This window comes from Heptranchias perlo, chromosome 23 (assembly GCF_035084215.1).
Source record: "Heptranchias perlo isolate sHepPer1 chromosome 23, sHepPer1.hap1, whole genome shotgun sequence".
NCBI classification, from domain to species: domain Eukaryota; kingdom Metazoa; phylum Chordata; class Chondrichthyes; order Hexanchiformes; family Hexanchidae; genus Heptranchias; species Heptranchias perlo.
The window spans coordinates 4,700,579-4,728,059 of NC_090347.1; the positions used below are offsets into that span (position 1 = coordinate 4,700,579).

Below are 27,481 nucleotides of genomic sequence, written 5' to 3' on the forward strand. Positions count from 1 at the left end.
ACAGGGACACACAGACACTGACACTCACAGACAGGGACACAGACAGGGACACACAGACACTGACACTCACAGACAGGGACACAGACAGGGACACACAGAGCTGAACTCACATCCTCCGTGCCCATGGGCAGTCCCTCGGTGCTCTCCAGTTCCACGATCCCGTCCCCCTCGGAGTTGGCAGCGACTGAGGGCCCTGGGTTGTGTGACTCCCTCTCCCTCTCCTCCATCCCCGCCGATCGTAGCCTCAGATCAGCCTCGCCCCCTCGGGAGGGGTCTCGGTCCCGGAATTGTTCATTCTCCGCTCCTCACTCAGGGGGTCTGCGGATCCGAGAGACGGGAATGAGCAGCGAGTCCGATAGCCGCCGGCAGCGGGAGATGGCCCGGGCCAGTGACCAGTTCATGGCCGTGGGGGGAGAGACCGGACCAAATTGTACCGAGTCAGTCTGCAGCCTGATCCCGGGGTCCCGACCCACGGCAACCGGTCCAGCCGGACACACTGGCCGGAGGTGCCCGGGACACGGACCGGGACCTGGGATCTGTCCCGGGACACGGACCGGGACCTGACCCGGGACACAGACCGGGACCTGGGATCTGTCCCGGGACACAGACCGGGACCTGGGATCTGTCCCGGGACACGGACCGGGACCTGGGATCTGTCCCGGGACACGGACCGGGACCTGACCCGGGACACGGACCGGGACCTGGGATCTGTCCCGGGACACAGACCGGGATCTGGGATCTGACCCGGGACACGGACCGGGATCTGGGACCTGTCCCGGGACACGGACCGGGACCTGGGATCTGTCCCGGGACACGGACCGGGCCCGGGACCTGACCCGGGACACGGACCGGGACCTGGGATCTGTCCCGGGACACGGACCGGGACCTGGGATCTGTCCCGGGACACGGACCGGGACCTGACCCGGGACACGGACCGGGACCTGGGACCTGACCCGGGACACGGACCGGGACCTGGGATCTGTCCCGGGACACGGACCGGGACCTGACCCGGGACACGGACCGGGACCTGGGATCTGTCCCGGGACACGGACCGGGACCTGGCCCGGGACACGGACCGGGACCTGGGATCTGTCCCGGGACACGGACCGGGATCTGGGACCTGTCCCGGGACACAGTGCTGGAGGTGCCCGGGACACGGACCGGGACCTGGGATCTGTCCCGGGACACGGACCGGGACCTGGGACCTGTCCCGGGACACAGTGCTGGAGGTGCCCGGGACACTCACTTGCTTTGGGCCATTTCCCGCACCAGTCCCGGGTCCTCAAATCCTCGTTAAGCAAAACTTTACAAACCGCGTCTGTCGCTGATGTTATTCGTATAAAGTTCATTTTAATAAAAGTTCCGGGCCAAACAAATCAAGACCCCAGAATTAAAATGATCAACAAATTATTAATGTTAATACTTTCCACTAACACGTTTTGACGGTGCGTTTATGGTTTGCGCCTCTCGCTGGAGAATTCTCCTTATCATTGAACGGGTGCTGTCAGAAATCTCCTCCACCTGGAACCCGCAGCCCTTCCCCGCATGGGTTAATGAGCCGTGTGTGGATCCGGGAGTGAAGCGGTACCTGTCCTGGGCCGGACCCTGCTCTCTGACCAGCCCCAGCTCGGCTCGGCTCGGACTCCGGCTCCTCCGCCTCCCCCCTGGTCCCCGCTTCAGCTTCTGGGCTCAATCACGCCACGTGCAGTTGGGAAGCAGTCGAAACGACAAATATTCCTGGGATTATCTGTAACAAATCAGCCGGGAGAGACTCCTGTCCACACGCACTGTGATTACAGGAGCAAATCTCTCTCCACCTCCCCACTCCTCCCCCAAAGGTCAAACCACTGCCAACACTGAGAGTGTACACGAAAAACTCAAAGCCATTGAATTAACAAGGGCTGTACACATTTACAGTGATAAACCATCCGGTACATCTGAGATAAACCTGTACAAAGGGATATAAAGCTCGCCCATCTGCCTGTAATACAGAGATATATTAACCCCGAAATGACATATTCTGTTTTTATTTCAGGTTTCTGTTTCTCTCTAAATGTACACAATCGTTACCGAGCACATCACACATAAAGTCAATAAAGGGAAAAGTAGATGCTGGAAATCTGAAATAAAAACTGAAAATGCTGGATAACACTCAGCAGGTCAGGCAGCGTCTGTGGCGAGAGAAAGTTAACGTGTCAGGTCGATGAGCGTTCATCAGAATCCTCACGACAGGTCATCCAACAGATAAAGACAAATTGTGAATGCTTCAGCTTTGAATTAAACACAGGAAATGCACAACAGGTTTTCGGCATCAGATAAGTTAACCCATGTTCTCTCTGATCCTGTGGGAGCAGTTGACTATCTCCAGGCTTTTTCTCTCTATTTCTAGATTGCTAACACTTCAGATTATTGTGATTTGGACTTGCTCACAATACGTTTGACACATTTTCGGTGCAAAAGGCAGCTTCCATGGGTGAGCCTGCATTTAAGAACATAAGAACATAAGAAATAGGAGCAGGAGTAGGCCTAGCAGTTCTACAACATTTACGCCCATGATGACCCTTTATAAAACACTGGTTCAGACACAACTGGAGTATTGTGCCCAGTTCTGGGCACCGCACTTTAGGAAAGATGTGAAGGCCTTAGAGAGAGTCCAGAAGACATTTATTAGAATGATTCCAGGGATGAGGGACTTCAATTATGTGGATAGACTGGAGAAGCTGGGATTGTTCTCCTTGGAACAGAGAAGGTTGAGAGGAGATTTGATAGAGGTGTTCAAAATCATGAAGAGTCTAGTCAGAGTAGATAGAGAGAAACTGTTCCCATTGGAGGAAGGGTCAAGAACCAGAGGACACAGATTTAAGGTGATTGGCAAAAGAGCCAAAGGTGACATGAGGAAAAACTTTTTTTACACAGCGAGTGGTTAGGATCTGGAATGCACTGCCCGAGGGGGTGGTGGAGGCAGATTCAATCATGGCCTTCAAAAGGTAACTGGATAAGTACTTGAAAGGAAAAAATTTGCAGGGCTACGGGGATAGGGCAGGGGAGTGGGACTAGCTGGATTGTTCTTGCATGGAGCTGGCATGGACTTGATGGGCCGAATGGCCTCCTTCCGTGCTGTAACCTTTCTATGATTGTAAGAGTCCACTTTGATCTGGGTGAGTACACTATTTACAAAATAATCCAACAAGGTAATGACATACAGTCTAGCAAGTTCCACTGATTGGCAACTCATATGAATAGTTAACAGGAAGTGTTCTTGGGGAACATCAACCTTGAACAGCTTTGCAATCAAAGCATCAGCACATATGCAAACCAACCAAAGTGAAAAATCAGTCAACACTGTGCCAGTTCTCCAGGTGCCCGGACTGTGAGCTGCTCCAGGCAATTGTTCCGGGCCTGGGGCGATCTTCAGGTGATGGGCCTGCAAGTTGAACTTTGATTACAATTGAAGGAGCAGCTCCTCCTGGCTCCCCCTAACTTAGGGCATATACAAGCCTGTGTCCTTCAGTACACACCCAGCCAGTTAAAATATGATTTTGAATATACACACGCATGGATTTTATTTTGGGGGGGATGGGGGGTGAAATTGCCTTTTCTCGTTATTCTTTTCTGTTCCAGTGGCCATTTCCATAAGCTTACCCAAGGACATTAGTGCTGATAGTGGAATTCCTTGTGCCACTACAAATACCACTAAATGATTTGAATTTGGTGGCTTGTTTTAGAAGTTTATGACTAGGGAAAGTGAGACTTGCTGCCCAAATATCGCAATTTTGCATTAAAAGGTCCGGGAAACATGGAAATGCTGGTTTCTGAGCAGATCTCAACAATAGCAAATCACCTGTTCTGGTTACGATGCTATCCCATCGGATTTGTAACCAGCTGACAGGAGAGAATGTTACTAAAAACAAATAGTTTTAAGAGAGAGAGACACAGAGACAGAGACACAGAGAGCATTCTACATTTTATAAATGGTAGATTATATCCTGAATAGTTTCATAACCAAAATCCTGCTGCTGCAATAACCTTCAGGTTTCAGTTCTGGAGCAGATTGTTTTGTAATACGTTTATTGTGAATATATTGCACAATACACAACAAATCCCACACATAAAACAGAATCAGTGAATACAATATTCAGTAAGATTCATATAAAAAATTTTGAACATTACAGTGCAATCAAGGTCAACATACACTGTAGATCTCAGCTCAGACTTTATATATTGTTCTGTTTGTGAAGTTTGTGCTAGGGAATGGAACGCTTTCCCATTTTGGGCACCCAAATGTATTTTATACCTCCCGGGTCTGGTATCTCTGTGGGCTAGGTGCGGAGTAAAGCTGAACTCTTTTTGGGTAGAGTAGAACGAGAAGAATGAGAGGTGATCTTATTGAAATATATCAGATCCTGAGGGGACTAGAAGGGGTAGATGCTGAGGGGATATTTCCCCTTGTGGGAGAGACTAGAACTGGGGGGCCACAGTTTAAAAATAAGGGGTCTCCCATTTAAGACAGACGAGGAGAAATTCTTTCTCTCTGAGGGTCATGAGTCTGTGGAACTCCCTTCCCCAGACAGCGTTGGAGGCAGGGTCATTGAATATTTTTAAGGCTGAGTTAGATAGATTCCTGATTAACAAGGGAGTCAAAGGTTTATAGTAGATAGACGGGAAAGTAGGGTTGAGGTCACAATCAGATCAGCCATGATCTTATCAAATAGCAGAGCAAGCTCGAGGGGCCGAATGGCCTACTCCTGCTCTTAATTTGTATGTTTGTATACTGAGACTCAGGGCTAAGAACACCTCCTTCCACTTTTTCCATTTCCCACATCAGCCATCCAGTGGCCTCTGTGACTGAGATTGCCAATCAGTGCTGAACTGGGGCAATTTTGTTGGCCAGTTGGATGGTGCCCACTTGGGACTGACCTTTCACCTAGGACGCCCTACAGCCAGCTGGCAAAGGATATTCTCATCCTGTCAGTCCGGGCGGGATTTCAACTTGGCTTTAAGAAGTGAACAACCAGTCATTCTACATCTGGAACATCCCCAGATCTTCACTCTTTCAGCATCCCGTTCCCTGGACCACAGCAAGGGGCAGGAACAGGATCCAGCAGAGACCCGGACCACGCTGCCAGATAACAACGCACCTCGTCAAATGATCAACTTTTAATCCCTGATGCTATGTAACTTTCTATCGCAGTCGAAAGGGTGGCACTGAGCTGTACAGACCAGAAGTTCCCAGGCTCAGTTCCTAGTCTGTGCCATGTTAACTGATTCCGCAGGAAAGGCAACGGTTTAGAGCCTTCCCGCCATTGTATACCGAGGGGATGCAATCAGGGAAAAAAACCCCTCGGGCAGAATGTAAAATTCAAATTGATGTAATGTACCTGTAATGTACCTGTAATGAATCACCTGTATTGATTGTGATGCAATGAGGCACTCTAGAGTGTCATGAACTGTAATTATGTACGATGTGTTCATTGAACTGTAGTTGATGTAACCTGCAAATTGTATAATCTGTATTGTGTACGTTTGGAATGTGATATGACAACTGTATTGTTGCAAATTTTATGAATAAAGTATATTTTTTGAAAAAAAAAATCAGCTAAGGCCCAAGAAGTGGTCTCAGCTTTCCTGACCTTTTGGGGGCGGGGGGTGGAAAATCAGCCACGGTCCTTGATCACTACCCATTACCCTCTGCTGGAAATGCGGATGAGGGTAGGATCAAGGGTGATGCCCCTTCATGCTCGAATAACCTGTTAATACCAACTGTCTAGGTGCACACAAGGAGCATGGCCACTTGGATTAGCTACTGGAGGGCACCAGAACTATATTCAGGTTGGGCTCAGCACCTTCAGGAGAGATGGGAGGGGAAATTGGCAAGGAAATAAATTATGCATTGGTTACACCTTTATAGTTTACAGCAAAGAACTGGTATAAAGGGCAACGACTCCTACACCAGCCCGAGCTCAATAATAAAAGTTATTTTAAGTAGGGAGCAGCTTGTATAGAGGTGCGACTCATAGTCTGGATTTTAAGGTACTCTGTAAGCAGCACTCAGTTCCTATTTAAGTCATGTTTTAAATATCAACCCGTTACATGAGAACTCTGAACAGTGAGCTTTTAAGAATACTGCAAATTTAAAATGTGCCACCATCGTCTGCATTTTAGCAATTAATTTTGTGCCAAAGTGCCAGCAGCCTCAGACTGCCTGAGATATTCTTTGTGCCAATATCCCTGATTTACAGCGTTTCCATGTGTACGGCAGTCACTTCATACCCGAATGGTTACCTAGGAGACACTTTCTGCCAATTTAGTATGTAAGAAAGATTACAAAACCAATACACTGCACGACCGGGTGTAACCAAGCAGAAACGCGACCAAACTGATGTGGAAGGTACTTTGTGCAGAGTCTTTAGTGTTCTGCCGAGGGCTCCTTTCGCCCTGGTGCTCTGTAAGCAGGCGTTAGGTTAGAAAAGAATCATTCCTGCAGGGGGGGGGAAAAACAGTCGGCGTTGATACTCCAGACACGTTATAACCAACATTGCTGAAAGTCACAGTGCCACCAGCGGGTTTACCCAGTGAGTAGTAGGTTAGGAAGATCCCAGGTTCAGCCGATTCCTCCTGGACTGGGAGGTAGGACTACACTGGCCTCTTGTGTTGGGGAGGTGAGATTGATTAGGGTTCCTGCTCCTGAACGCTGTTCAGTGACAGCAGGATAGGACTTGTTTGGGATTCCTTCCATAGCCGAATAACTTGCCAGCACTCACTGTGCAGATCCATACATGAGGTATGGTCCCTTGGGCGAGATATCAGGGGTGACTTAGCATCATGGAACTCTACCCCATCATAAATTAATGGCTTCAGGCAGAGGAGGGAGACAATTGGAAAAGAAAAATGAGACGCACAGTGGTCCACAAAGAAAAGTTTTCTAACAACAACAACAACTTGCATTTATATAGCGCCTTTAACATAATAAAACATACCAAGGCGCTTCACAGGAGTGACAATTAAACAAAATTTGACACTGAGCCACATACGGAGATATTAGGACAGGTGACCAAAAGATTGGTCAAAGAGGTAGGTTTTAAGGAGTGTCTTAAAAAAGGAGGAGTGAGAGGCAGAAAGGTTTAGGGAGGGAATTCCAGAGCTTAGGGCCCAGGCAGCTGAAGACACGGCCGCCAATGGTGGAGCAATTAAAATCGGGGATGCACTAGAGGCAAGAATTGGAGGAGGGCAGAGATCTCGGGGGAGGGGGGGTTTAGGGCTGGAGGAGGGTACAGAGATAGGGAGGGGGCGAGGCCATGGAGGGATTTGAAAACAGGGATAAGAGTTTTAAAAATCGAGGTGTTCCTAGACTGGGAGCCAATGTAGGTCCTCGAGCAAAGGGGTGATGGGGGAACGGGACTTGGTGCGAGTTAGGATACGGGGCAGCAGAGTTTTGGATCAACTCAAGTTTATGGAGGGTGGAAGATGGGAGGCCGGCCAGGAGAGCACTGGAGTAGTCAGGTCTAGAGGTAACAAAGGCACGGATCAGGATTTCAGCAGATGAGCTGAGGCAGGGGCGGAGACGGGCGATGTTACAGAGGTGGAAGTGGGTGGTCTTGGTGATGGAGCAGATATGGGGTTAGAAGCTCATCTCAGGGTCAAATGGGACACCAAGGTTGCAAACGGTCTGGTTCAGCCTCAGACAGTGGCCCGGGAGAGGGATGGAATCGTTGGCCAGGGAACAGAGTTTGTGGCGGGGATCGAAGACAATGGCTTTGGTCTTCCCAATATTTAGTTGGAGGAAATTTTTGTTCAGGATGTCGGACAAGCAGCGTGACAAATCGGAGGCAGTGGAGGGTTTGAGGGAGGTGGTGAGGTAGAGCTGGGTGTCGTCAGCGTACTTGTGGAACTGGACGTTCAGGCAACTATTTGTTAAAGTAACGAGCGTCAGTCAGTCAGTCACAGTATCACTGCAAGGCAGCACACAAAGTGGGTTCAGGCGGGCTTTGAATCCATGGTCTTCTCCCCACTGAGCTGCTCTCAGCTCAAATCACTGTGACCATTGAGCGAGGTCAGGGATTTTCCCCCACATAGGGAGAGAAAATAAAAAGGGAACATAGGGACAGGAGTAGGCCATTCAGCCCCTCAAGCCCGATCTAATTCCATATACCTGCCTTTGGCCCATATCCCTTAATACATTTGGTTGGCAAAAAACTATCTATCTCAGATTTAAGATTAGCAATTGAGCTCGTGTCAATTGCCGTTTGGGCTTTGGGGCCCTCTGGGCTGCTCATGCACTCCACCCACTGACTGTCTCCAGAACAGCACGGGCAGGGGGGTGCTGAGTGGTGGGCGCAGGGCAACCCAATTGGGTAAGAAAATAAAAAGTAAGTAAATAATTTATTTTAAATAGGGAGCGGCTTATATATAGGTGCGACCCATAGACGGGATTTTATTGTACTTTGTGTAAGCAGAGCTCAGTTCCTTTCTACCTCGTGTTCTAAAGAATCACCCTGTCAAGTAAGTAAATAATCTTCCCAGCAACATCCATTCTGAAGCTCTTAAACAGTGAGCACCCGGGGGGGGGGGTGCAAAGAGCGGGAGCACCCGGGGGGGGGGGGGCAAAGAGCGGGAGCACCCGGGGGGGGGGGGGGCAAAGAGCGGGAGCACCCGGGGGGGGGGGGGGCAAAGAGCGGGAGCACCCGGGGGGGGGGGGGGGCAAAGAGCGGGAGCACCCGGGGGGGGGGGCAGAGAGCGGGAGCACCCGGGGGGGGGGGGGGCAAAGAGCGGGAGCACCCGGGGGGGGGGGGGCAAAGAGCGGGAGCACCCGGGGGGGGGGGGTGCAAAGAGCGGGAGCAGCCGGGGGGAGGGGGGGGGCAAAGAGCGGGAGCAGCCAGGGGGGGGCAAAGAGCGGGAGCACCCGGGTGGGGGGGTGGCAAAGAGCGGGAGCACCCGGGGGGGGGGGGGGTAAAGAGCGGGAGCACCCGGGGGGGGGGGGGGTAAAGAGCGGGAGCACCCGGGGGGGGGGGGCAAAGAGCGGGAGCACCCGGGGGGGGGGGGGGGGGTAAAGAGCGGGAGCACCCGGGGGGGGGGGGCAAAGAGCGGGAGCACCCGGGGGGGGGGGGCAAAGAGCGGGAGCACCCTCTTTGTGCCCCTCCGACTGCCCCACATGGTCTCTGGGTGCTGGCACTGTAAGAGACAGGAGTGAAGCTGCGTTTTAGCTTCTACCTGTACAGCTCAATAAATATTATGGGAAATCTGCTGCTTTCAGACAATTATCATCAGTAAGAGAGTGAGAAACAGGACCAGAGCACGGTCTTTGGTCCGGGTTTTGTGATTCAGAATTTATCCATCAATTAGACAAGCGCGCTAAGAACATGCCTTTCCAAAGCTCCAAGGAATAAGAATCTAAACAGGACAAATTAGCAAGTAAACAATATGAACACAACTGTCCTGGCTAACATTCAACATGCAACCAAAATCAGATTTCCACATCCCTCGCTGGTGGGCTGTATTGCCAGGGGTCAGCCCACATGGCCCATGGGCCGTAATTTGGACTCTCCTGCTATAGTGGATTAGTCCCCAGTGTCCAATGTTGAACATTTAAACACTTTTTTGTAGAAATAGCCGGCTTTTTTAAAAAAAAGTCAAAGTTGTCCTCCCCTCCTCCCCCCCCTTAAAGCTTTCTACTGAAAGAGCAGAAGAGCCAGGTTCTCCAGGTATGATCAGTGCAGGAGATTCATGATTTGGAGATGGAGAGCAACCTTGATTCTGAATGGTTATTGCAACCTCCTCCATGCTCCCACTAGAAGAAGTTACTGACTCAGCCACACAGACCAGGAAAGTCCCAGGTTTTCACCCTGGCCTACATTGAGTTAGCTGATTTCACCTGGGGCAGTAGAGGCTGCAATAAGCTGTAGCATCCCTGGGTCAGGGAGGGAAATCAGCCAAGGATCCTGAAATTCTTAGAGGGCTTGACAGGGTAGATGTTGAGAGGACGTTTCCCCTGGCTGGAGAGTCTAGAACTAGGGGTCATCGTCTCAAGATAAGGGGTCGGCCATTTCGGACCGAGATGAGGAAAAATTTCTTCACTCAGGATTGTGAATCTTTGGAATTCTCTACCCCAGAGGGCTGTGGATGCTGAGTCATTGAGTATATTCAAGGCTGAGATCGATAGATTTTTGGACTCCAGGGAAATCAAGGGGTATGGCGATCAGGCGGGAAAATGGAGTTGAGATAGAAGATCAGCCATGATCTTATTGAATGGCGGAGCAGGCTCGAGGGGCCGAATGGCCTACTCCTGCTCCTATTTCTTATGTTCTTATACTGGGATTGTTTCCAATATAGCTGAGATGGCTAAGAGGAGGTTTAATGGTCAGTATAAATGTCTGTCCAGAGGATGGATTGAGGGGTATGGTGAGAAGATGAGCAGGTGGGGTTAGAACATAAGAACATAAGAACATAAGAAATTGGAGCAGGAGTAGGCCAATCGGCCCCTCGAGCCTGCTCCGCCATTCAATAAGATCATGGCTGATCTGATCCCAACCACAAATCTAAAGAACACAAGAAGTCGGAGCAGGACCCGGCCACATAGCCCCTGGGCCCTCTCCGCCACCCACAGGGCATTGACCGATCCGAACTCAGCTTCATGTCCAATTTCCTGCCCGCTCCCCATAACCCCTAATTCCCTTTACTTCTAGGAAACTGTCTATTTCTGTTTTAAATTTATCTAATGATGTAGCTTCCACAGCTTCCTGGGGCAGCAAATTCCACAGACCTACCACCCTCTGAGTGAAGAAGTTTCTCCTCATCTCAGTTTTGAAAGAGCAGCCCCTTATTCTAAGATTATGCCCCCTAGTTCTAGTTTCACCCATCTTTGGGAACATCCTTACTGCATCCACCCGATCAAGACCCTTCACAATCTTATATGTTTCAATGAGATTAAAGGAGGGGTATTTTCTGCTCTTAAAGTTCTTATGTTATCAGTACAGTAACTGCCCACAGCTGGGCACTGATCAATCCTGCTAACCGTCTGCTTAAACACTAACCAATGTTGGTTGTTGAATAGAAATTCCTAAACCTTTGTGCACGGGATTATCTCATCACTTACTGTGTGTCAGTGGAATCCAACCAGTGGCAGGTAGAAATTCTGCAATCCGAAATGATTTCGTCTAGTAGGCCTGTGTTGGAGTTGGAGTTGGAGATGAACGATTCATCAGGGTAAGGCTGAACATCTGGAATGAAAGGTGAGACAGTGATACCCCAACCACTCTGGGCAACATAGGGAAACGGAATAGGAAAGTAAAACATGCTCCCCCTATGGGTTCAGTTGGTAAGCGCAGCGAGCCACTGAGAAATACAGAGCAGGAGGTCGCAGGCTTGATCCCTGTCAGTGCTGAGTTAGCTGATCTCCGCCAAGGTGGCAATAGTGGCCTTGGCATCCTGAGCAAAAACCGAGCCGAGGTTTTAGACACGGGTCGGGTATCCGGGGACTCCTGGCGGAAAAAATATGTGGAGTGGATGTCGGGCGAGCACAGGATCAGATTCAGCTGTGCTGCCTTCCAAGATCAAACGGCCCACAGACACTCACTGCCCGGGCTACGTCTGAAGGACGGTCGCATGGGTGAAGCGCTGGAGGTTGCCAGTGCTGGTGGAGCCACGCGTCAGCAAGAATCAATGCCTTCAGGAGAGGAAGGAGGAAACTGGAGCAAATAAGTGTATGTGTTGTTAAATTGTATCCGTGTGATTTATATCAATTAGTGTTAATTGTATTCAGGTGGTGCGTATCAATTGGGAACTCTCCTGTATCCATTTATAAGAGAGCTGATCTAGGGTGTGTAAGGGGAATCTGTGAATAAAGGCTTGGGAGCAACTGAAGAGCAGGCTCTAGTATTCCATCTGTCAATCCCTGGCTGTCCAATTTATAACATGTGTGAAAGGGCTGGGAGTAAATTACAGCAGTGTACAGTCGTATAAATCACAAGGTTCGGCCCTTACAGCTTCCATCCATTTGTCACTCCCGGTATAATTTGTTTTTTTGAGCGTACGTTGCCTTTCATTTCCCCCTCGTGTCCTCCTGCTCCTCGTACCCGAGTCCCAGAGGGGAGGGACGACAGTCTCCTCTTCCTGGGACAACACTAATGCTGTTGTTGATCCAGTTGCTTGGAGGCATTGAGAATGAACGGCTTAAATTAATTCTGAATTCTCTCTTTCTCCGTCCCCCCCAGTACCTCCTTACAGCAGCACAGCCGAGATTGGGAACTCAGCAGAAGGACACTGAATGTGCTCTGCGCCAACATGCAGCCCTTCCACACCAACCTCTGTTGGTAAACTCTTTGCAGAGCAGTAAAGGGGGAGGGTGTGGGCATAGCCGATTTTGTATTGGTTTCACAGGGGAGTTAACAGCACTCGGGTCTTGCGCAGTTAGGAACAGAAGGAGGCCATTCAGCCCCTCGAGCCTGCTCCCCCATTCAATTAGATCACGGCTGATCTGTATCTCAACTCCCTTTACCCGCCTTTGCTCCATATCACTTGACACCCTTACTCAACAAAAATCTATCGATCTCAGTCTTCAAAGCTCCAAACTGACCCCCCGCGCCCCCACCCGCATCCACAGCCTTTTGGGGGAAGCAAATTCTAGATTTCTCCTACGTTGTGTGAAGACCTGCTTCCTGATTTGCCCTCCTGAATGGCCTACCTCTAGTTTTATTATTCTGGACTCCCCCCACCAGTGGAAATAGTTTCTCTGTATATACCCTATCGAATCCTTTTAACATTTTAAACACCTCGATCCAATCACCCCTCAATCTCCTATACTCCAGGGAATACAAGCCTAGTCTATGCCACCTGTCCTCACAATTTAATCCTTTAAGCCCTGGTATCATTCTGGTGAATCTGCACTGCACCCCCTATGATGACCAATATATCCTTCCTGAGGTGCGGTGCCCAGGACTGAATGCAGTACCTCCAGATGGGGGTCTGATCAGAGCTTTATACAGCTGTAGCATCACTTCTTCCCCTTTGTGTTCCAGTCCCATTGCGATAAAGGCCAACATTCCATTAGCTGGCAGCAACCCCAATGAAACCGTGCCAGATTCGCCATGCCAGGCTGCCAGGAGGGCCTTGATCTAGCAGTGCCCAGACCCCTTCTGAGCCCAGTATCAAAACAGCTCATGTGGAGCAGATCTGTCTCGCCTGCGATGCCTCCCACATTGGAATAGCCTGCTGTCACTCACTGTCAAGGCTCACAGATGAAGGGTGTGCAGCCTGGCAGGGTAGTGAAGGGCTGAGGGCACCTGTGGAACTGTACCCGGAGGAGGAATCACTGCCTTCAAGACATGAATGGTAAGGGAGGTGGGGGGGATTAAAAAAAACACAATTACTTACTGGAATTAACCTTTACCTTCTCAATCACTGGTTTAGGAACATCATAGATTCCACTCTGACAGTTTACTAACAAGAAAAAAAAAATAATTAATGTACATCAGGACTTAAGATCTTAAATGCATCACACTTTATTTTTCTCTCTCCTCCCTCTCCACTATTCCCTGCCCGAGGGGGTGGGAGTCTCTTGCTCCTGGGATTATACTCTCTGGAGTTTAGAAGAATGAGATGTGATCTCATTGAAACGTATAAAATTCTTAGAGGGCTTGACAGGGTAGATGCTGAGAGGCTGTTTCCCCTGGCTGGAGAGTCTAGAACTAGGGGTCATAGTCTCAATAAGAACATAAGAAATAGGAGCAGGAGTCGGCCATACGGCCGCTCGAGCCTGCTCCGCCATTCAATAAGATCATGGCTGATCTTTGACCTCAACTCCACTTTCCCGCCCGATCCCCATATCCCTTGATTTCCCTAGAGTCCAAAAATCTATCGATCCCAGCCTTGAATATACTCAACGACTGAGCATCCACAGCCCTCTGGGGCAGAGAAATCCAAAGATTTACAACCTTCTGAGTGAAGGTAAGGGGTCGGCCATTTAGGACCAAGATGAGGAAAAATTTCTTCACTCAGAAGGTTGTGAATCTTTGGAATTCTCTACCCCAGTCAGCTGTGAATGCTCAGTCGTTGAGTATATTCAAGGCTGAAAGCAATAGATTATTGGGATATGGGGATAGGATGGGAAAGTGGGGTTGAGGTCAAAGATCGGTCGTGATCTTATTGAATGGCACAGCAGGCTCGAGGGGCCGAATGGCCCACTCCTATTTGTTATGTTCTTGTTCTTACATTCTCAAGTCTTTAGCAATTTCACTCTGTAAATATCTGCAGGGGAAGGTACGTAACTGAATCTTCCTTCTCTCCCCGCGAGGAAGGACTGAGGACACTGTGCTGCTTATAAAGCACTACCTGCCCAAACACATGCACTAGTAACAAACGCAGTGATGTGACAGAGCAGTGGGAAGCCAGGTTCAACCATCCATTCCACTACGTTGCCGATCTCAGCCATACTGCTGTGGGAGGGGCACTGAGAAGAGGCCAGAGCTTCTTGCTAGTGAGGGAGAGATAGTTGGATGAAGGTTTGGGACTGGGCTGGCCTTGTGGAAGTCTCTTGGTGGCTGAGAGTATATAGCAGGGTTAGTGGCCTGGGAGATGGTTGGAGCTTGGTGAGCAGAGTTCTGCATCTGTATTTAAATATGATGCACAGAGAGCCCTATGTACATTTAAGTGAGATACAGAGTCCTGTATGTACATTTACAAAGACCTGTATCTGCATTGAATTATGATGCACAGGGCCTTTGCTTATGTGTTTATCACAATGCACAGAACTCTTACGTTTGATTTGAGATTGGTGCAAGCCAGCTGTATAACTCAGCACTGCCTACTCAAACTTCTCGAAAGAAACATTACCAGCAGCAATCCTAGGTCTGTAGTAGAACTGCAATATCATTTGAACTCTCTTCACAGGAGGTATTGTAAATATGTGTACCTTTGCTGGTGACTTTTGGCAATAGACTTGGAGCAACCTCTGACCTCATCACATGTTTACTTGGGAGCTGTTCACATGCGGTGTCTGGAAGTGAAGAGAAAGATCATCAAGACAAGCAAACACTAAATTAATTGGTGGTGCAGTAACCAGTCAGGCTGATGGAATGAAAGTCTCCTCCATCTGCTGGGTGTAAGGTTGTTAAGTCACTGAGTTTGTGCAGATGAATACAGTCTTGTATTTGGCTCTGTGAGAATAGACTCACACACGGGACAATAATAACAGTACTTTATTCCCAGGTGCTTTTCTAACCATTTGCTCCCATCTCCTAGTCTACTGTGTTCTTCCTGTGATCACTGCCTACTGCTCTGCACTCGTCTCCCTTCAATTTTGCATCACCCGGCACTCCCTCTTCTAGCCTTTTCTCACCTTACACCTTATTACATAAGTAATAATCTTATATCATAAGGAGACAACCCTACACTGGTGGACATGAACACATTGCACAAAATTGCCAATTAATCGACACTAAATTTGGATTCTCATTTTTTTTTTCAAAATTCATTCATGGGATGTGGGCATCACTGGCAAGGCCAGCATTTATTGCCCATCCCTAATTGCCCCTTGAGAAGGTGGTGGTGAGCCGCCTTCTTGAACCGCTGCAGTCCGTGTGGTGAAGGTTCTCCCACAGTGTTGTTAGGAAGGGAGTTCCAGGATTTTGACCCAGCGACGATGAAGGAACGGCGATATATTTCCAAGTCAGGATGCTTTGTGACTTGGAGGGGAACGTGCAGGTGGTGTTGTTCCCATGTACCTGCTGCCCTCGTCCTTCTAGGTGGTAGAGGTTACGGGTTTGGGAGGTGCTGTCTAAGAAGCCTTGGCGAGTTGCTGCAGTGCATCCTGTGGATCGTGCACACTGCAGCCACGGTGCGCCGGTGGTGAAGGGAGTGAATGTTTAGGGTGGTGGATGGGGTGCCAATCAAGCGGGCTGCTTTGTCCTGGATGGTGTCGAGCTTCTTGAGTGTTGTTGGAGCTGCACTCATCCAGACAAGTGGAGAGTATTCCATCACACTCCTGACTTGTGCCTTGTTGATGGTGGAAAGGCTTTGGGGAGTCAGGAGGTGAGTCACTCACCACAGAATACCCAGCCTCTGACCTGCTCTTGTAGCCACAGTATCTATGTGGCTGGTCCAGTTAAGTTTCTGGTCAATGGTGACCCCCAGGATGTTGATGGTGGGGGATTCGGCAATGGTAATGCCGTTGAACTCAGAAGCTGAAGTGGCTACTGCGTGAACTGGTGCAGTAGGAAGTCTTTGGGGTTAAGACATCTTTTGTAGTGTGGAAGGAGCTCTGCTTTGCAGCTGGCTGTGCTTCTCCTGATCCAGGAATGGGTTTGGACCAACTGGGCTTCTAAAACTGGAAAGTGCTTTGTTCCTCGGCAGTGAGGTCCCTCATCTGAATTAGTGCAAATGTATCTACAGCACAAAAGGAGGCCATTCGGCCCATCATGTCTGTGCCGGCTCTTTGAAAAGAGCTATCCAATTGGTCCCATTCCCCTGCCCTTTCCCCATAGCCCTCTAAATTTTTCCCCTTCAAGTATTTATCCAATTCTCTTTTGAAAGTTATTATTGAAAGTGCTTCCACCGCCCTCTCAGGCACCGCATTCCAGATCATAACTCGCTGCGTAAAAAAAATTCTCCTCCCCCCCCGGTTCTTCGAAAAGAATGAATGTTGAGCTCACACCGTGTGTTCGGATGGGTTTTACCCAGTTTGTTTGTTGGAGAGGGAACCATGACTACTCAATGCTGTTTGTTCAGTTGTGTTAATGATTACCTCCATAACAGAGAAAGAAACCAACACACAGTGAAAGTGTCCTCATAATACTGATCTTGGCACAGGGCTGTGTGTCGGTCTTTGAGACTGACAGAGTACCAGAGAAGGTGCTGGCAGTGAAACACTTATTTTAAGGTGGGTGGGGGCTTGTTGTATGGTCAACATTAGAACATAATGTCTTGGTCAACCCAAGATGCAGCTCCACAGGTACCCAGCCCCATAAGGCCGTTTCTGGGAGGAACACACACATAGACATCGAGGAACATAGGGCTGAATGGCCTCACTCCTTCGAGCCTGTTCTGACATTCAATTAGATCATGGCTGATCTGTATCTGAACTCCATTTACCCACCCTGGTTCCGTAACCCTTAATACCCTTACCTAACTGCAAAGGGCATGTGAAATATGGACGTGTAATCGGCAAATGAATTTCAATATAGATAAGCATGAGGTGGTACATTTTAGTAGGAAGAATAAGGAGGCCACACACTGCTTGAATAATAAGAGTCTAAATGGGGTAGAGGAGCAGAGGGATCTAGGGGTAAGAAATAGGAGCAGGAGTAGGCCATACGACCCCTTCAGCCTGCTCCACCATTTAATAAGATCACGGCTAATCGTTGACCACAACTCCACTTTCCCATCAAGAAAGGTACAGATACACAATCACTAAAAGTAGCGAGCAGGTTACTAAGGCCATAAAAAAAACAAACCAAGCACTGGGATTCATTTCTAGAGGGATAGAATTGAAAAGCAGAGAAGTTATGATAAACACCACATTTGGAGTACTGTGCAGAGTTCTGGTTTCCATATTATACAAAGGATATAGAGGCACTGGAGAAGATGCAAAGAAGATTCACAAGGATGATCCCAGAACTGAGAGGAAATCCTTATCAGGAATGGTTGAACGGGCAGGAGCTCTTTTCTCTAGAAAAGAGAAGGTTGAGGGATGACCTGACAGAGGACTTTAAGGTAATGAAAGGGTTTGATAGGGTACATGTAGAGAAAATGGGGGAGAGTGGGAGAGTCCAAAACTAGAGGTGATCAATATAAGGCACTAATAAATCCAGTAGGGAATTCAGGAGAAACTTCTTTACCCAAAGAGTGGTGAGAATGTGGAACTCACTACCACAAGGAGTAGTTGAGGCATAGATGCTTTTAAGGGGAAGCTAGATAAGCACACCAGGAAGAAAGGAATAGAAGGATATCCTGATAAGGGTGAGATGAAGTAGGGAGGGAGGGGGCTGGTGTGGCGCATAAACGCCGGCATAGACCAGTTGGGCCGAATGGCCTGTTTCTGTGCTGTAGTCTCGATGTAAACCAGTGTGTCAGCAACAGTACCAGAAACGATGGCTGTTTTAGCGGAGGGTGTTGCAATGTGCCAATGGGTTTCTACCTGTTTAATGATTACAATCATTTAAGTAAACCAATCGAAGAGTTTACCCGCCAGACCTTATAAGCCCCCTTCAGTTGGGTGAACATTAAGTTTCAAGACACTGATTTGTGACTCAGTCTGTCGAGGTTCATTTCCCCAGTTAAACAAAAACAAAAACACATTGGTCATTCTGTGCTTGAAACTGATTTGTGGGGTCGGTGCAGAAGGTATTTGGCGAACAGCATTCCCGGGGGGAAGAGAGAGGCATCACACCAGGGATTCATCGCATCCCTCGGAGGGAGGGGAGGGGAGGGGAGGGGCAGAGGGAGTCACGGCCTTACTGCTGCTCCAGGACCTCCTCAAAGCATTGGCTGAGCCCGGAGAGCAGGGTGACCACTCACAGAGCCCAGTGGGACTGGGGGAAAAATAAGCAAAATTAAAAGTTCATACCCTAAAAAAAACTGTATAAATTAATTGAATTAAATAAACACGGGCTCTATGGAATATAACTCCAGAAATTCTAATTGTTACCTTTAGATGAAGGTACGATTTCATTATCCACATCCTCCTCCCTTGTGTTGGATGATGTTACACTGCTGGAGCTCACATAAGGTTCAACTGCAATCAGACATAAGGCCATAGTTAAATCATCAGAGATAAACCCACCCAGTCTCATTGCAAGTAACCAATCCTACCGCTATTAATTAGTAGCTAACCTAAAATGTCTAAATACTGAAACGAGGTGTCCCGAGGTGCAACAGAGGACTTGAGGAGACTTGTGGTGTCTGCGGCGCAGTCCTGACTCTCTGCATCCGTGGAGGTGAACGATCCTGAGGAATTTTCCCGCTTGGTCCTGTCCTGACAAAGCGATTCTGCTCTTTGAATCAGGCAGGGGATGTCGTGCCTGGGAAAGGGATGCACAATGTTACCGATTGAAGGCATTTCAGAAAGATTCACCACCAAACCTTCCCACTGTCGGGAAAATATAGGACAGCCCTTCACAGTGCAACTCGCACCGTCTCTCTCACATACACCATCTGTCTCTTTCTCTCTTATGTGGACACACACACAGATATCCTCACACACAGTTTCTTTCAAATCACTCTTTCACACTCCGTCTCTTTCTATAATTTTCTTGCTCTCCTCCGCATAATCTGTGTCACACACACACACACACAGACACACACACACACTCGTCCCTTTCCTTCATTCCCTCTCTCACACACACAGACACACAGACACAGACACACACTCGTCCCTTTCCTTCATTCCCTCTCTCACACACACAGACACACACACACACAGACACACACACACACTCGTCCCTTTCCTTCATTCCCTCTCTCACACACACAGACACACACACACACAGACACAGACACACACACAGACACACACACACACACACAGACACACACACACAGACACACACACACACACACACAGACACACACACACACACAGGTCCCTTTCCTTCATTCCCTCTCTCACACACACAGACACACACACACACAGACACAGACACACACACAGACACACACACACACACACAGACACACACACACAGACACACACACACACACACACAGACACACACACACACACAGGTCCCTTTCCTTCATTCCCTCTCTCACACACACATTATCGTTTTCTAGGCCTCACAAACATACATCTTGAACCACTGAGAATAAAGGGGCAGCTGAAGGAAACATGTGCGATACACAAGTTACGTGACTGGTGGGTGCTGTGCCCTGTACCCACCCCCCTGCAAACACTTCACTGTTGCACTGTCAATTCTGATGTCATTGCACCTCCAATTCCGGGATTCCAAAACAACATATAAAGATCCGGTGCGCTCTGTAGCTGGGACAATTGACTATGGGAGCATTACCAATTTTTTAAAAAGTACCATTTTTCAATACAATATGCTTGATGGATTGTACCAATGTCCCATTTCAGTGGGTAACGATGCTCAATTACAAAACGCCACTGGTCTTTGAAACTCATCCCTCTGGTGCCCTAACTTTCCCACCACAGCATCCAACTCTACCTTAAACTTCCCCCTAATGATTTTGTCTTTATTACTCTGTCTGGCAGATTATTCCAAACATTCCACACACTGAATAAATAATTTCTTCCCAATGTCAATTTTAAATTAGTTTTGGACTCATTTTAAAAATCTGATCTCTTCTGGCTTATTCTGAAGTAATATTCTGGATTTCGGGGAATAGTTCCGGCACTGGCTCGGTGGGCCGAATGGCCTCCTTCTGTGCTGTATCGATTCTATAGTTGAGCGTCGCTGACGATAGCTCACCATGTACAGGCGGAGTTCTTCTTCCCCGGTCCGGGAAGCTGCATGGCTTTCCACAGAAACTCCATCCACACAGCTCGCAGGTCTGAGGTCGCCGCAGACTGAAAACAAAGATGAGAGGAGTGAGCAAAGTGTAGAGGAAACGGGCGGGCTGGGGACTTAATTCCCGTCTTCCTTACATGAATTGACAGCGGGGATTGAACGGTGCAGGTCTCGAACATGCCTGCCGGGTCACATTCATAGAATTAACAGCACAGAAACAGTCCATTCGGCCCAACTGGTCTATCATAGAAAGTTATGGCACAGGAGGCCCCCCATTCGGCCCATCGTGTCTGTGCCAGCCGGAAAAAAAAAAGCTATCCAGCCTAATCCCACTTTCCAGCCCTGTAGGTTACGGCACTTCAGGTGCACATCCAAGTACTTTTTAAAATGCGTTGAGGGTTTCTGCCTCTACCACCCTTTCAGACAGTGAGTTCCAGACCCCCACCACCCTCTGGGTGAAAAAATTTATCCTCCGCTCTCCTATAATCCTTCTACCAATTACTTTAAATCTATGCCTCCTGGTTATTGACCCCTCTGCTAAGGGAAATAAGTCCTCCCTATCCACTCTATCTAGGCACCTCATAATTTTATACACCTCAATTAAAATCACCACTCAGCCTCTTCTGTTCGAATGAAAACAACCCTAGCCTATCCAATCTTTCCTCATAGCTAAAATTCTCCAGTCCTGGCAACATCCTCAAATCTCCTCTGAACCCTCTCTAGTGCAATCACATCTTTCTTGTAATGTGACCAGAACTGTATGCAGTACTCAAGCTGTGGCGTTTTATAGAGTTCCAGCATAACCTCCCTGCACTATATTCTATGCTTTGGCTAATAAAGGAAAGTATCCCGCATGCCTTTTTAAAACCACCTTGTCTGCCTGTCCTGCTACCTTCAGGGATCTGTGGACATGCGCTCCAAGGTCCCTCACTTCCTCTACACCTCTCAGTATCCTCCCATTTATTGTGTATTCCCTTGCCTTGTTTGCCCTCCCCAAATGCATTACCTCACACTTCTCCGGATTGAACTCCATTTGCCACATTTCTGCCCACCTGCCCAGTCCATTGATATCTTCCTGCAGTCTACAGCTTTCCTCCTCACTATCAACCACATGACCAATTTTTGTATCATCTGCAAACTTCTTAATCATGCCCCTTACATTTAAGTCTAAATCATTAATATATACCACAAAAAGCAAGGGACCTAGTACTGAGCCTTGCGGAACCCCACTGCAAACAGCCTTCCAGTCACAAAAACAACCGTCGACCATTACCCTTTGCTTCCTGCCACTGAGCCAATTTTGGATCCAACTTGCCACTTTCCCTTGGATCAAATGGGCTTTTACTTTTCTGACCAGTCTGCCACGTGGGACCTTGTCAAAAGCCTTGCTAAAATCCATGCAGACTATATCATCGACCTTCCTTGTTACCTCCTCAAAAAATTCAGAGTTAGTCAGACATGATCTTCCCTTAACAAATCCACGCTGACTGTCCTTGATTAATCTGTGCTTTTCTAAATAACGATTAATACTGTCTCTCATGATTGTTTCCAATAATTTGCCAATGACCAAGGTTAGACTGACTGGCCTGTAATTACTCGGTCTATCCCTCGCTCCCTTTTTAAACAATGGTACAACATTAGCAGTCCTCCAACCCTCTGACATTTATGCTCCACACGAGCCTCCTCCCTCCCTACTTCATCTCACCCTATCAGCATATCCTTCTATTCCTTTCTCCCTCATGCACTTATCTAGCTTCCCTGTTGAAAACTGAACAGGTGCTTACTGGTGAGGACAGGACCATGCCAACATTCACTCATGGAGAATAACGTGGTACATGAGGATTACCTCTGACCATGGAACCGTCCCCCCCAGCAAGAGTCAGCACCTTCAAGAGAGAAGAGTATTGTCTTTCCTCAGTGAGATACTGAACTAAACTGGGGTGTGGTTATAAATCTTCACTCAGTGAGAAACTGGACTAGACTGGGATGGGTATATAAATTAGGAGATTTGAACCAAAGCCTTTTTAATATGCTTACATTTGGAGGCTTGCTTGCTTGCAACTAAACATGAACAGTAACATGTGAGGAGCTGAGCAGAATGCTCTTGCAGGACACTGGAGCAACAGTCTAAGGGAAACTCTAGGCCTTTCAGAAATTGCTATCTTCCTAAACATACATTTAGAAAAAATTCATGGCATCCAGCAGCACTTCCTGAGGCATTTACAACATACTGAAGTGTGAATCATGGTGTCCTGTTTACTAACAAGTGATGTTTATGCCAATCCCCAAGGTGCTTGCTAGGGTGGGGCAAACTACAGGGAACAAAGAGGATAGGAACGTGAATAATGCAGCACAGGTGGGAACAATGATGGGTCCTACCTGAGCTGCTATTTCTCTTTCAGATGCTGCTCAACTCAACATTTTCGGTGCCCGTCTCTGTTTAAAGAGGGAAGGAGGAATAACTATACATTGTTGGGCCAAATGCCTTTTGCTGTTCCTGAAAATGGTCCCATCATCTCTTGAAGGGTCTATTTTTATTCAGTTTCCCAAATACCTCAAAAGAGATTCCAATTAGATCTTCTAGTCGGGACTCCAAATGCTGGTGTGCTCCTGGTAACACTGAGGATTACGTGGCAATTCAGACAATTTTTTGTTATTTGTGAATTAAATTCCTCATCTGATTGCATTAATAATCAAACACTCAAATCGGAGAAGCAAACCACGCATTTTATCCGAGTGTTTTCATTTTAGTCTATTAAAATAATCAGGTCACTGAGGCAGACTAGACAGCAGAAACATGCAAACCTTGCTTAAACCAGTGCCTCCTAAATAGCCTTTTTAATATCTTGAAACATTTGCCTGAGGAAGGAGAAAATCTCCGAAAGCTTGTGAATTTAAAATAAAATTGCTGGACTATAACTTGGTGTTGTAAAATTGTTTACAACTCCTAAATATAGTCAGCGAGCAGCACAATAGGGGTATTGTCTTTTTCAAATCTCCAGAGACACTGACTGAATTTACATTCTTTACACGGCTTAGACTTACCAGCAATTTCCTCTTCCCATTTTTCATGACTATTTCAAATGGATACTCGTGGTTTGTGGCTTTGGTTTCCCTCACGGACTGAACCTGTTGGATAAGTTCTACGATTAGGAGATTTGATCTGTTTGTAATTATATTTATTTACTTGCAGTTTGATCCCCGGGGCACTGGTCACCAGCAAATACCTCACTGAAGTGGCCATTCTTTACGTCTCAGCCTAGATGATGGGTTTATATGACTGATGTGCATTTGAACACAAACCAGTCTCAGATCAGTATGAGCAGATAGATTACACAAATTGGGGTTGTATTCTCTAGAGTTTAGAAGGTTAAGGGGTGATCTGATCGAAGTTTATAAGATATTAAGGGGAACAGATAGGGTGGATAGAGAGAAACTATTTCCGCTGGTTGGGGATTTTAGGAGTAGGGGGCACAGTCTAAAAATTAGAGCCAGACCTTTCAGGAGCGAGATTAGAAAACATTTCTACACACAAAGGATGGTAGAAGTTTGGAACTCTCTTCTGCAAACGGCAATTGATACGAGCTCAATTGCTAAATTTAAATCTGAGATAGATAGCTTTTTGGCAACCAAAGGTATTAAGGGATATGGGCCAAAGGCAGGTATATGGAGTTAGATCACAGATCAGCCATGATCTTATCAAATGGCGGAGCAGGCACGAGGGGCTGAATGGCCGACTCCTGTTCCTATCTTCCTATGTTCCTTCCTATGTTCCTATATCTGCAACCCTCCTCCATAGGAAAGAAATGCTCTTGAGTGAATCAGACTAAAATGTTCTACATTTATACTGTTCAGAGCATCAGTTGATCCCAGTAACAGGGAGACACTAAGATGTTGTCAGGTGATTCTTTAGAACCTACCCAGTATTTTGTACCTTGAGTTGAGTTTATTTTACTCTGCCTTTCTGATACCATAAGAAATAATTTGTTCAAAGATTAGATTTTAAATGTGTGATCTAAACAGGAAATGCAGGGTTACATGCCATTGTTACCTTTAAAAAATAACTCTTCCAAAACACGCGGTTTGAAAAATGAGAGCACCCTGAACATTTTCAAAATACACGAGGAACAAAGAAAAAGATACTTCAGCATATTTTTTTGACACTATTTTCTCATCTATTTAGACGGTGCTTGTGCTATGAGTCACTCAGTGACTGGAGGGTGAGCTGGAGACCTGCTCCTTGGGTGCCAATGAATCCTGTGTGAAATTGCTTCAGGGTGACTCGTCTCTCCAAATTTCCCACACTTGGTGCCAGTGGCAAGCCTCTTTCGAAAGTACTTTCCCACAATAGGAGTGCAGCCACCATACAGCAGATCCTCCCATTTTCTCAAGTGTAGAGACTTACAAGGAACCGGTGGACTCTCAGAAATATAGGTCTGCAAACATGCCTTTGGTTTCAAAGCATCCCGTCACAGCAAAAGTGGGAAGTTTGACCTCTGGGTTTTTGGAGCCTTCCAGTTGTGTGGTGTCTAAATAATTCTACAGAGGTAAAATAATCACATGGTCTAGAAAACAGAGGAGGTTCCTTTAAGCCCCGGCTCTCTCTTGTAAAGCAGGAGTTCTGGAATAAAGGTTTCACGACAGGAAAAATGCGGCAACAGTTCCAACATGTTCATGTTAAATGCTAATCGAGCCTCAGGGTGGCCCAGTTAACGGCTGGCACTGACCGCCCAATTTACAAGGAATGCATGGAGGGAGGTAGGTCTCCCAAGACAGAAATAATGACAAAAACAAGTCAGTGTTCGCCTGGCGGTGTGGCTGAAATTGGGAAATCATTGGGAATTTCAGGGCTGACCACTTGCTGCCATTCTACGGCAGGGCATGTTGAGATACCAATTAACAATACCAAAGACACTTAATGGCATTAGAAGCATTTTACACATGGCTCACCGTGTAGATGTAGTATTGTCCCCGGAGGTGACACTAGGAAGAAAAATTATAAATATTGTTATTCAGGACATACAGTGAGCTGAAAAATGATGCCAGGACAGTAAAGGAGGTGAGGTTATCTTTAGCAGGATACTGACCGTCTCACTTCCTTTTTCAGTGAAGAAAAATAACGTGGTATTCTGAAGCCTAAACCAGTATTTTGCCCAAGCAAACCTCTGCAAAGGGAGAGGGAGAAATCATAATCCTTACTCTTTTGGAATACTGGATTTGTCCAGTTTCATTCTTTCACACTTATAAAATGGACTTTCAAACAAACTCAAAGCAATTTAATTAAATTTAAAAAAACAGCTTACCATCTTATCTTTTCGCTTTTTCAGATATCCTTCAAAAACCAGGTCTTTCACGTTCTCGTCAGAAGCCATCGCAGCGAGAGTTTGGACTCGACTCGGTGGCTGACAGCTGCTTATCTACTGCTGACACTGTGATCGGGAGCTGCTCTTCCCCACAATCACTTCTGCTTTCTCTCACGAAGGAGCAGCTTTTTGTGTCCTCGTACAGGTGTATGTGTGATAGCACCACCCCCTTTAGAACTAGACAATCAAGGTTTAGCTTGCCAAAACTCTTCCTTGTTCTCTGCTGCAGATATAGTTTCAATAAACATTTAACCCTTTAGGGGTAAAATACTACAGCTTTACCACTTTCAAAAATACAATATTCAGTTCCACAGATCTTTCTGTCTGACTTGCTGAGCATCTCCAGCATTTTCTGTTTTTATTTCAGTTCCAATATCTTTGGGTTTCTATTAGAAAGAGAGAATATTGGAACAGACCCAACACTGAACGTAAGAAATAGGAGCAGGAGTAGGCCATTCGGCCCCTCGAGCCTGCTCCACCATTCAATAAGATCATGGCTGATCTTCGACCTCAATTTCACTTTCCTGCCCGATCCCCGTATCCCTTGATTCCCCTAGAGTCCAAAAAATCGTGCTCTCATTAGTCTCTGGTACAATTCACCTCTAACAGAATGTTGCAGGCTTTCACCTCATGGAAGGGGAAATGAATAAGTGCAGATGTTATTCTATTGCTAGTTATAGAATGATATTCTGACCAGATTAATGTTCAGCCTCCAAGAACCTTTCTCTACAACACCTTAGTATTTTGAATGAAGTTTCATCTTGGGCAATCCACAGGGACACTGAGAACTAACGTGGGTTGTTCTCAACGCTGCACATTTAGGTCTGAAACCTCAAGTTAAGGTCAAAGCTATCAACTTGATGTACAAGACATTGAGGCTATGAGGAAAGTACTGGGAGGATTAAGCAGGCTGGAAGCAGTGCTGGAAACAAAGCAATGAAAGAGAACTGGAAATATTTCAGGACTGCTTGAAAGAAGGTTGCACAGTATAATCGTGCCATAAAGATGCGGGTTAAACCCCTGATAATCCGTAAAGTTCATTCCCAACCTTCGCTGTGCTGCTGTGGGGAGAAGCAGACTGGAGTCTAGGTCTTCCTCACAGGGAGGAGGAAAACTTGGAGGACCAATCGTCCCTACACCTCCCCGCAGCGGGTGCTATACAGCAGTGTCAGTAGAGGCCCGAGTGTGGGCACCCTACCTGTTCGCTTGGCTAGGGAAAGGTGAGGAGCATAGAGAAGTGAATTTTAGACAAATGAAAAAGACTGTTTTAAGAAGTGTGCACGGGAACTATATCACTATGAGAAAAGGGAACATAACCACAGTAACTGGACGCGGAAGTCAAAAAAAAATCTTAAAGTTTAAGAACTATTTTAAAAGCCAGTAAGCATCAAAGAAGTATTGAGACCCAGGTTAACTAAAATGGCCATCAGATGGGATATCAGCGCAATGAGAAGCTAAATTGTCAAGAACAGCAAGACAGTTTTTCTTTTAAAATCTATGTACAAAATAGGCAGAGCACTAAAACAACAGACATTTTGGGCTCGATTTTACAATGGTGGTGGGTTGGCAGCGGGGGGGTGAAGGTGCGCGTGGAAAACCCGCATGAACTAAACTTACCATTTCCGATGCGATCGCATGTTGATTGATGATGATTAATGTCCT

The 27,481-nt window shown here is 47.2% G+C and overlaps 2 protein-coding genes across 4 annotated transcripts in view; both read right to left on the bottom strand.

The window, feature by feature from the left end:
• Nucleotides 1-1,832, bottom strand: part of rhbdl3 (rhomboid, veinlet-like 3 (Drosophila)) — a 69,591-nt gene extending 67,759 nt beyond the window's left edge. The window contains exons 1-2 of one of the 2 annotated variants that reach the window (XM_068003861.1): nucleotides 1,589-1,832; nucleotides 111-318 (exon numbers count right to left, since the gene is read on the bottom strand). In XM_068003861.1, the coding sequence (XP_067859962.1) occupies nucleotides 111-227 (117 nt within the window). In that variant the 5' untranslated portion in view covers nucleotides 228-318; nucleotides 1,589-1,832. Of the gene's footprint in view, nucleotides 1-110; nucleotides 319-1,436 lie in introns of both variants that reach the window. The other variant, XM_068003862.1, reaches the window with a different exon arrangement.
• A 3,607-nt stretch (nucleotides 1,833-5,439) lies between these two features.
• Nucleotides 5,440-25,918, bottom strand: LOC137341351 (uncharacterized). 2 transcript variants are annotated; one of them, XR_010967008.1, is made up of 11 exons: nucleotides 25,760-25,918; nucleotides 25,544-25,621; nucleotides 25,407-25,439; nucleotides 23,502-23,585; nucleotides 20,418-20,515; nucleotides 18,820-19,007; nucleotides 18,635-18,721; nucleotides 14,903-14,986; nucleotides 13,382-13,431; nucleotides 11,090-11,213; nucleotides 5,440-6,478 (listed from the first exon to the last, which is right to left on the bottom strand). XR_010967008.1 is itself a non-coding variant. In XM_068004473.1 (11 exons), the coding sequence occupies exons 1-11, from the start codon at nucleotides 25,826-25,828 to the stop codon at nucleotides 6,457-6,459; spliced, it is 933 nt and encodes a 310-aa protein (XP_067860574.1). In that variant the 5' UTR covers nucleotides 25,829-25,918; the 3' UTR covers nucleotides 5,440-6,456. The 2 variants fall into 2 exon arrangements, 1 of the variants encoding a protein (XP_067860574.1); XM_068004473.1 differs by having other exon boundaries at nucleotides 13,366-13,431.
• Between the last annotated feature and the right edge of the window lie 1,563 nt (nucleotides 25,919-27,481).

Excerpts from the sequence above, each read along its gene's own strand:
- LOC137341351 (XM_068004473.1), bottom strand. The coding sequence starts at position 25,828 with ATGGCTTCTGACGAGAACGTGAAAGACCTGGTTTTTGAAGGATATCTG. Across the intron at positions 25,622-25,759 it reads AAAAGCGAAAAGATAAGATG|AGGTTTGCTTGGGCAAAATA; the intron begins GTAAGCTGTTTT and ends CTCCCTTTGCAG. Across the intron at positions 13,432-14,902 it reads GCCAAAAGTCACCAGCAAAG|TAAACTGTCAGAGTGGAATC; the intron begins GTACACATATTT and ends TTTTCTTGTTAG.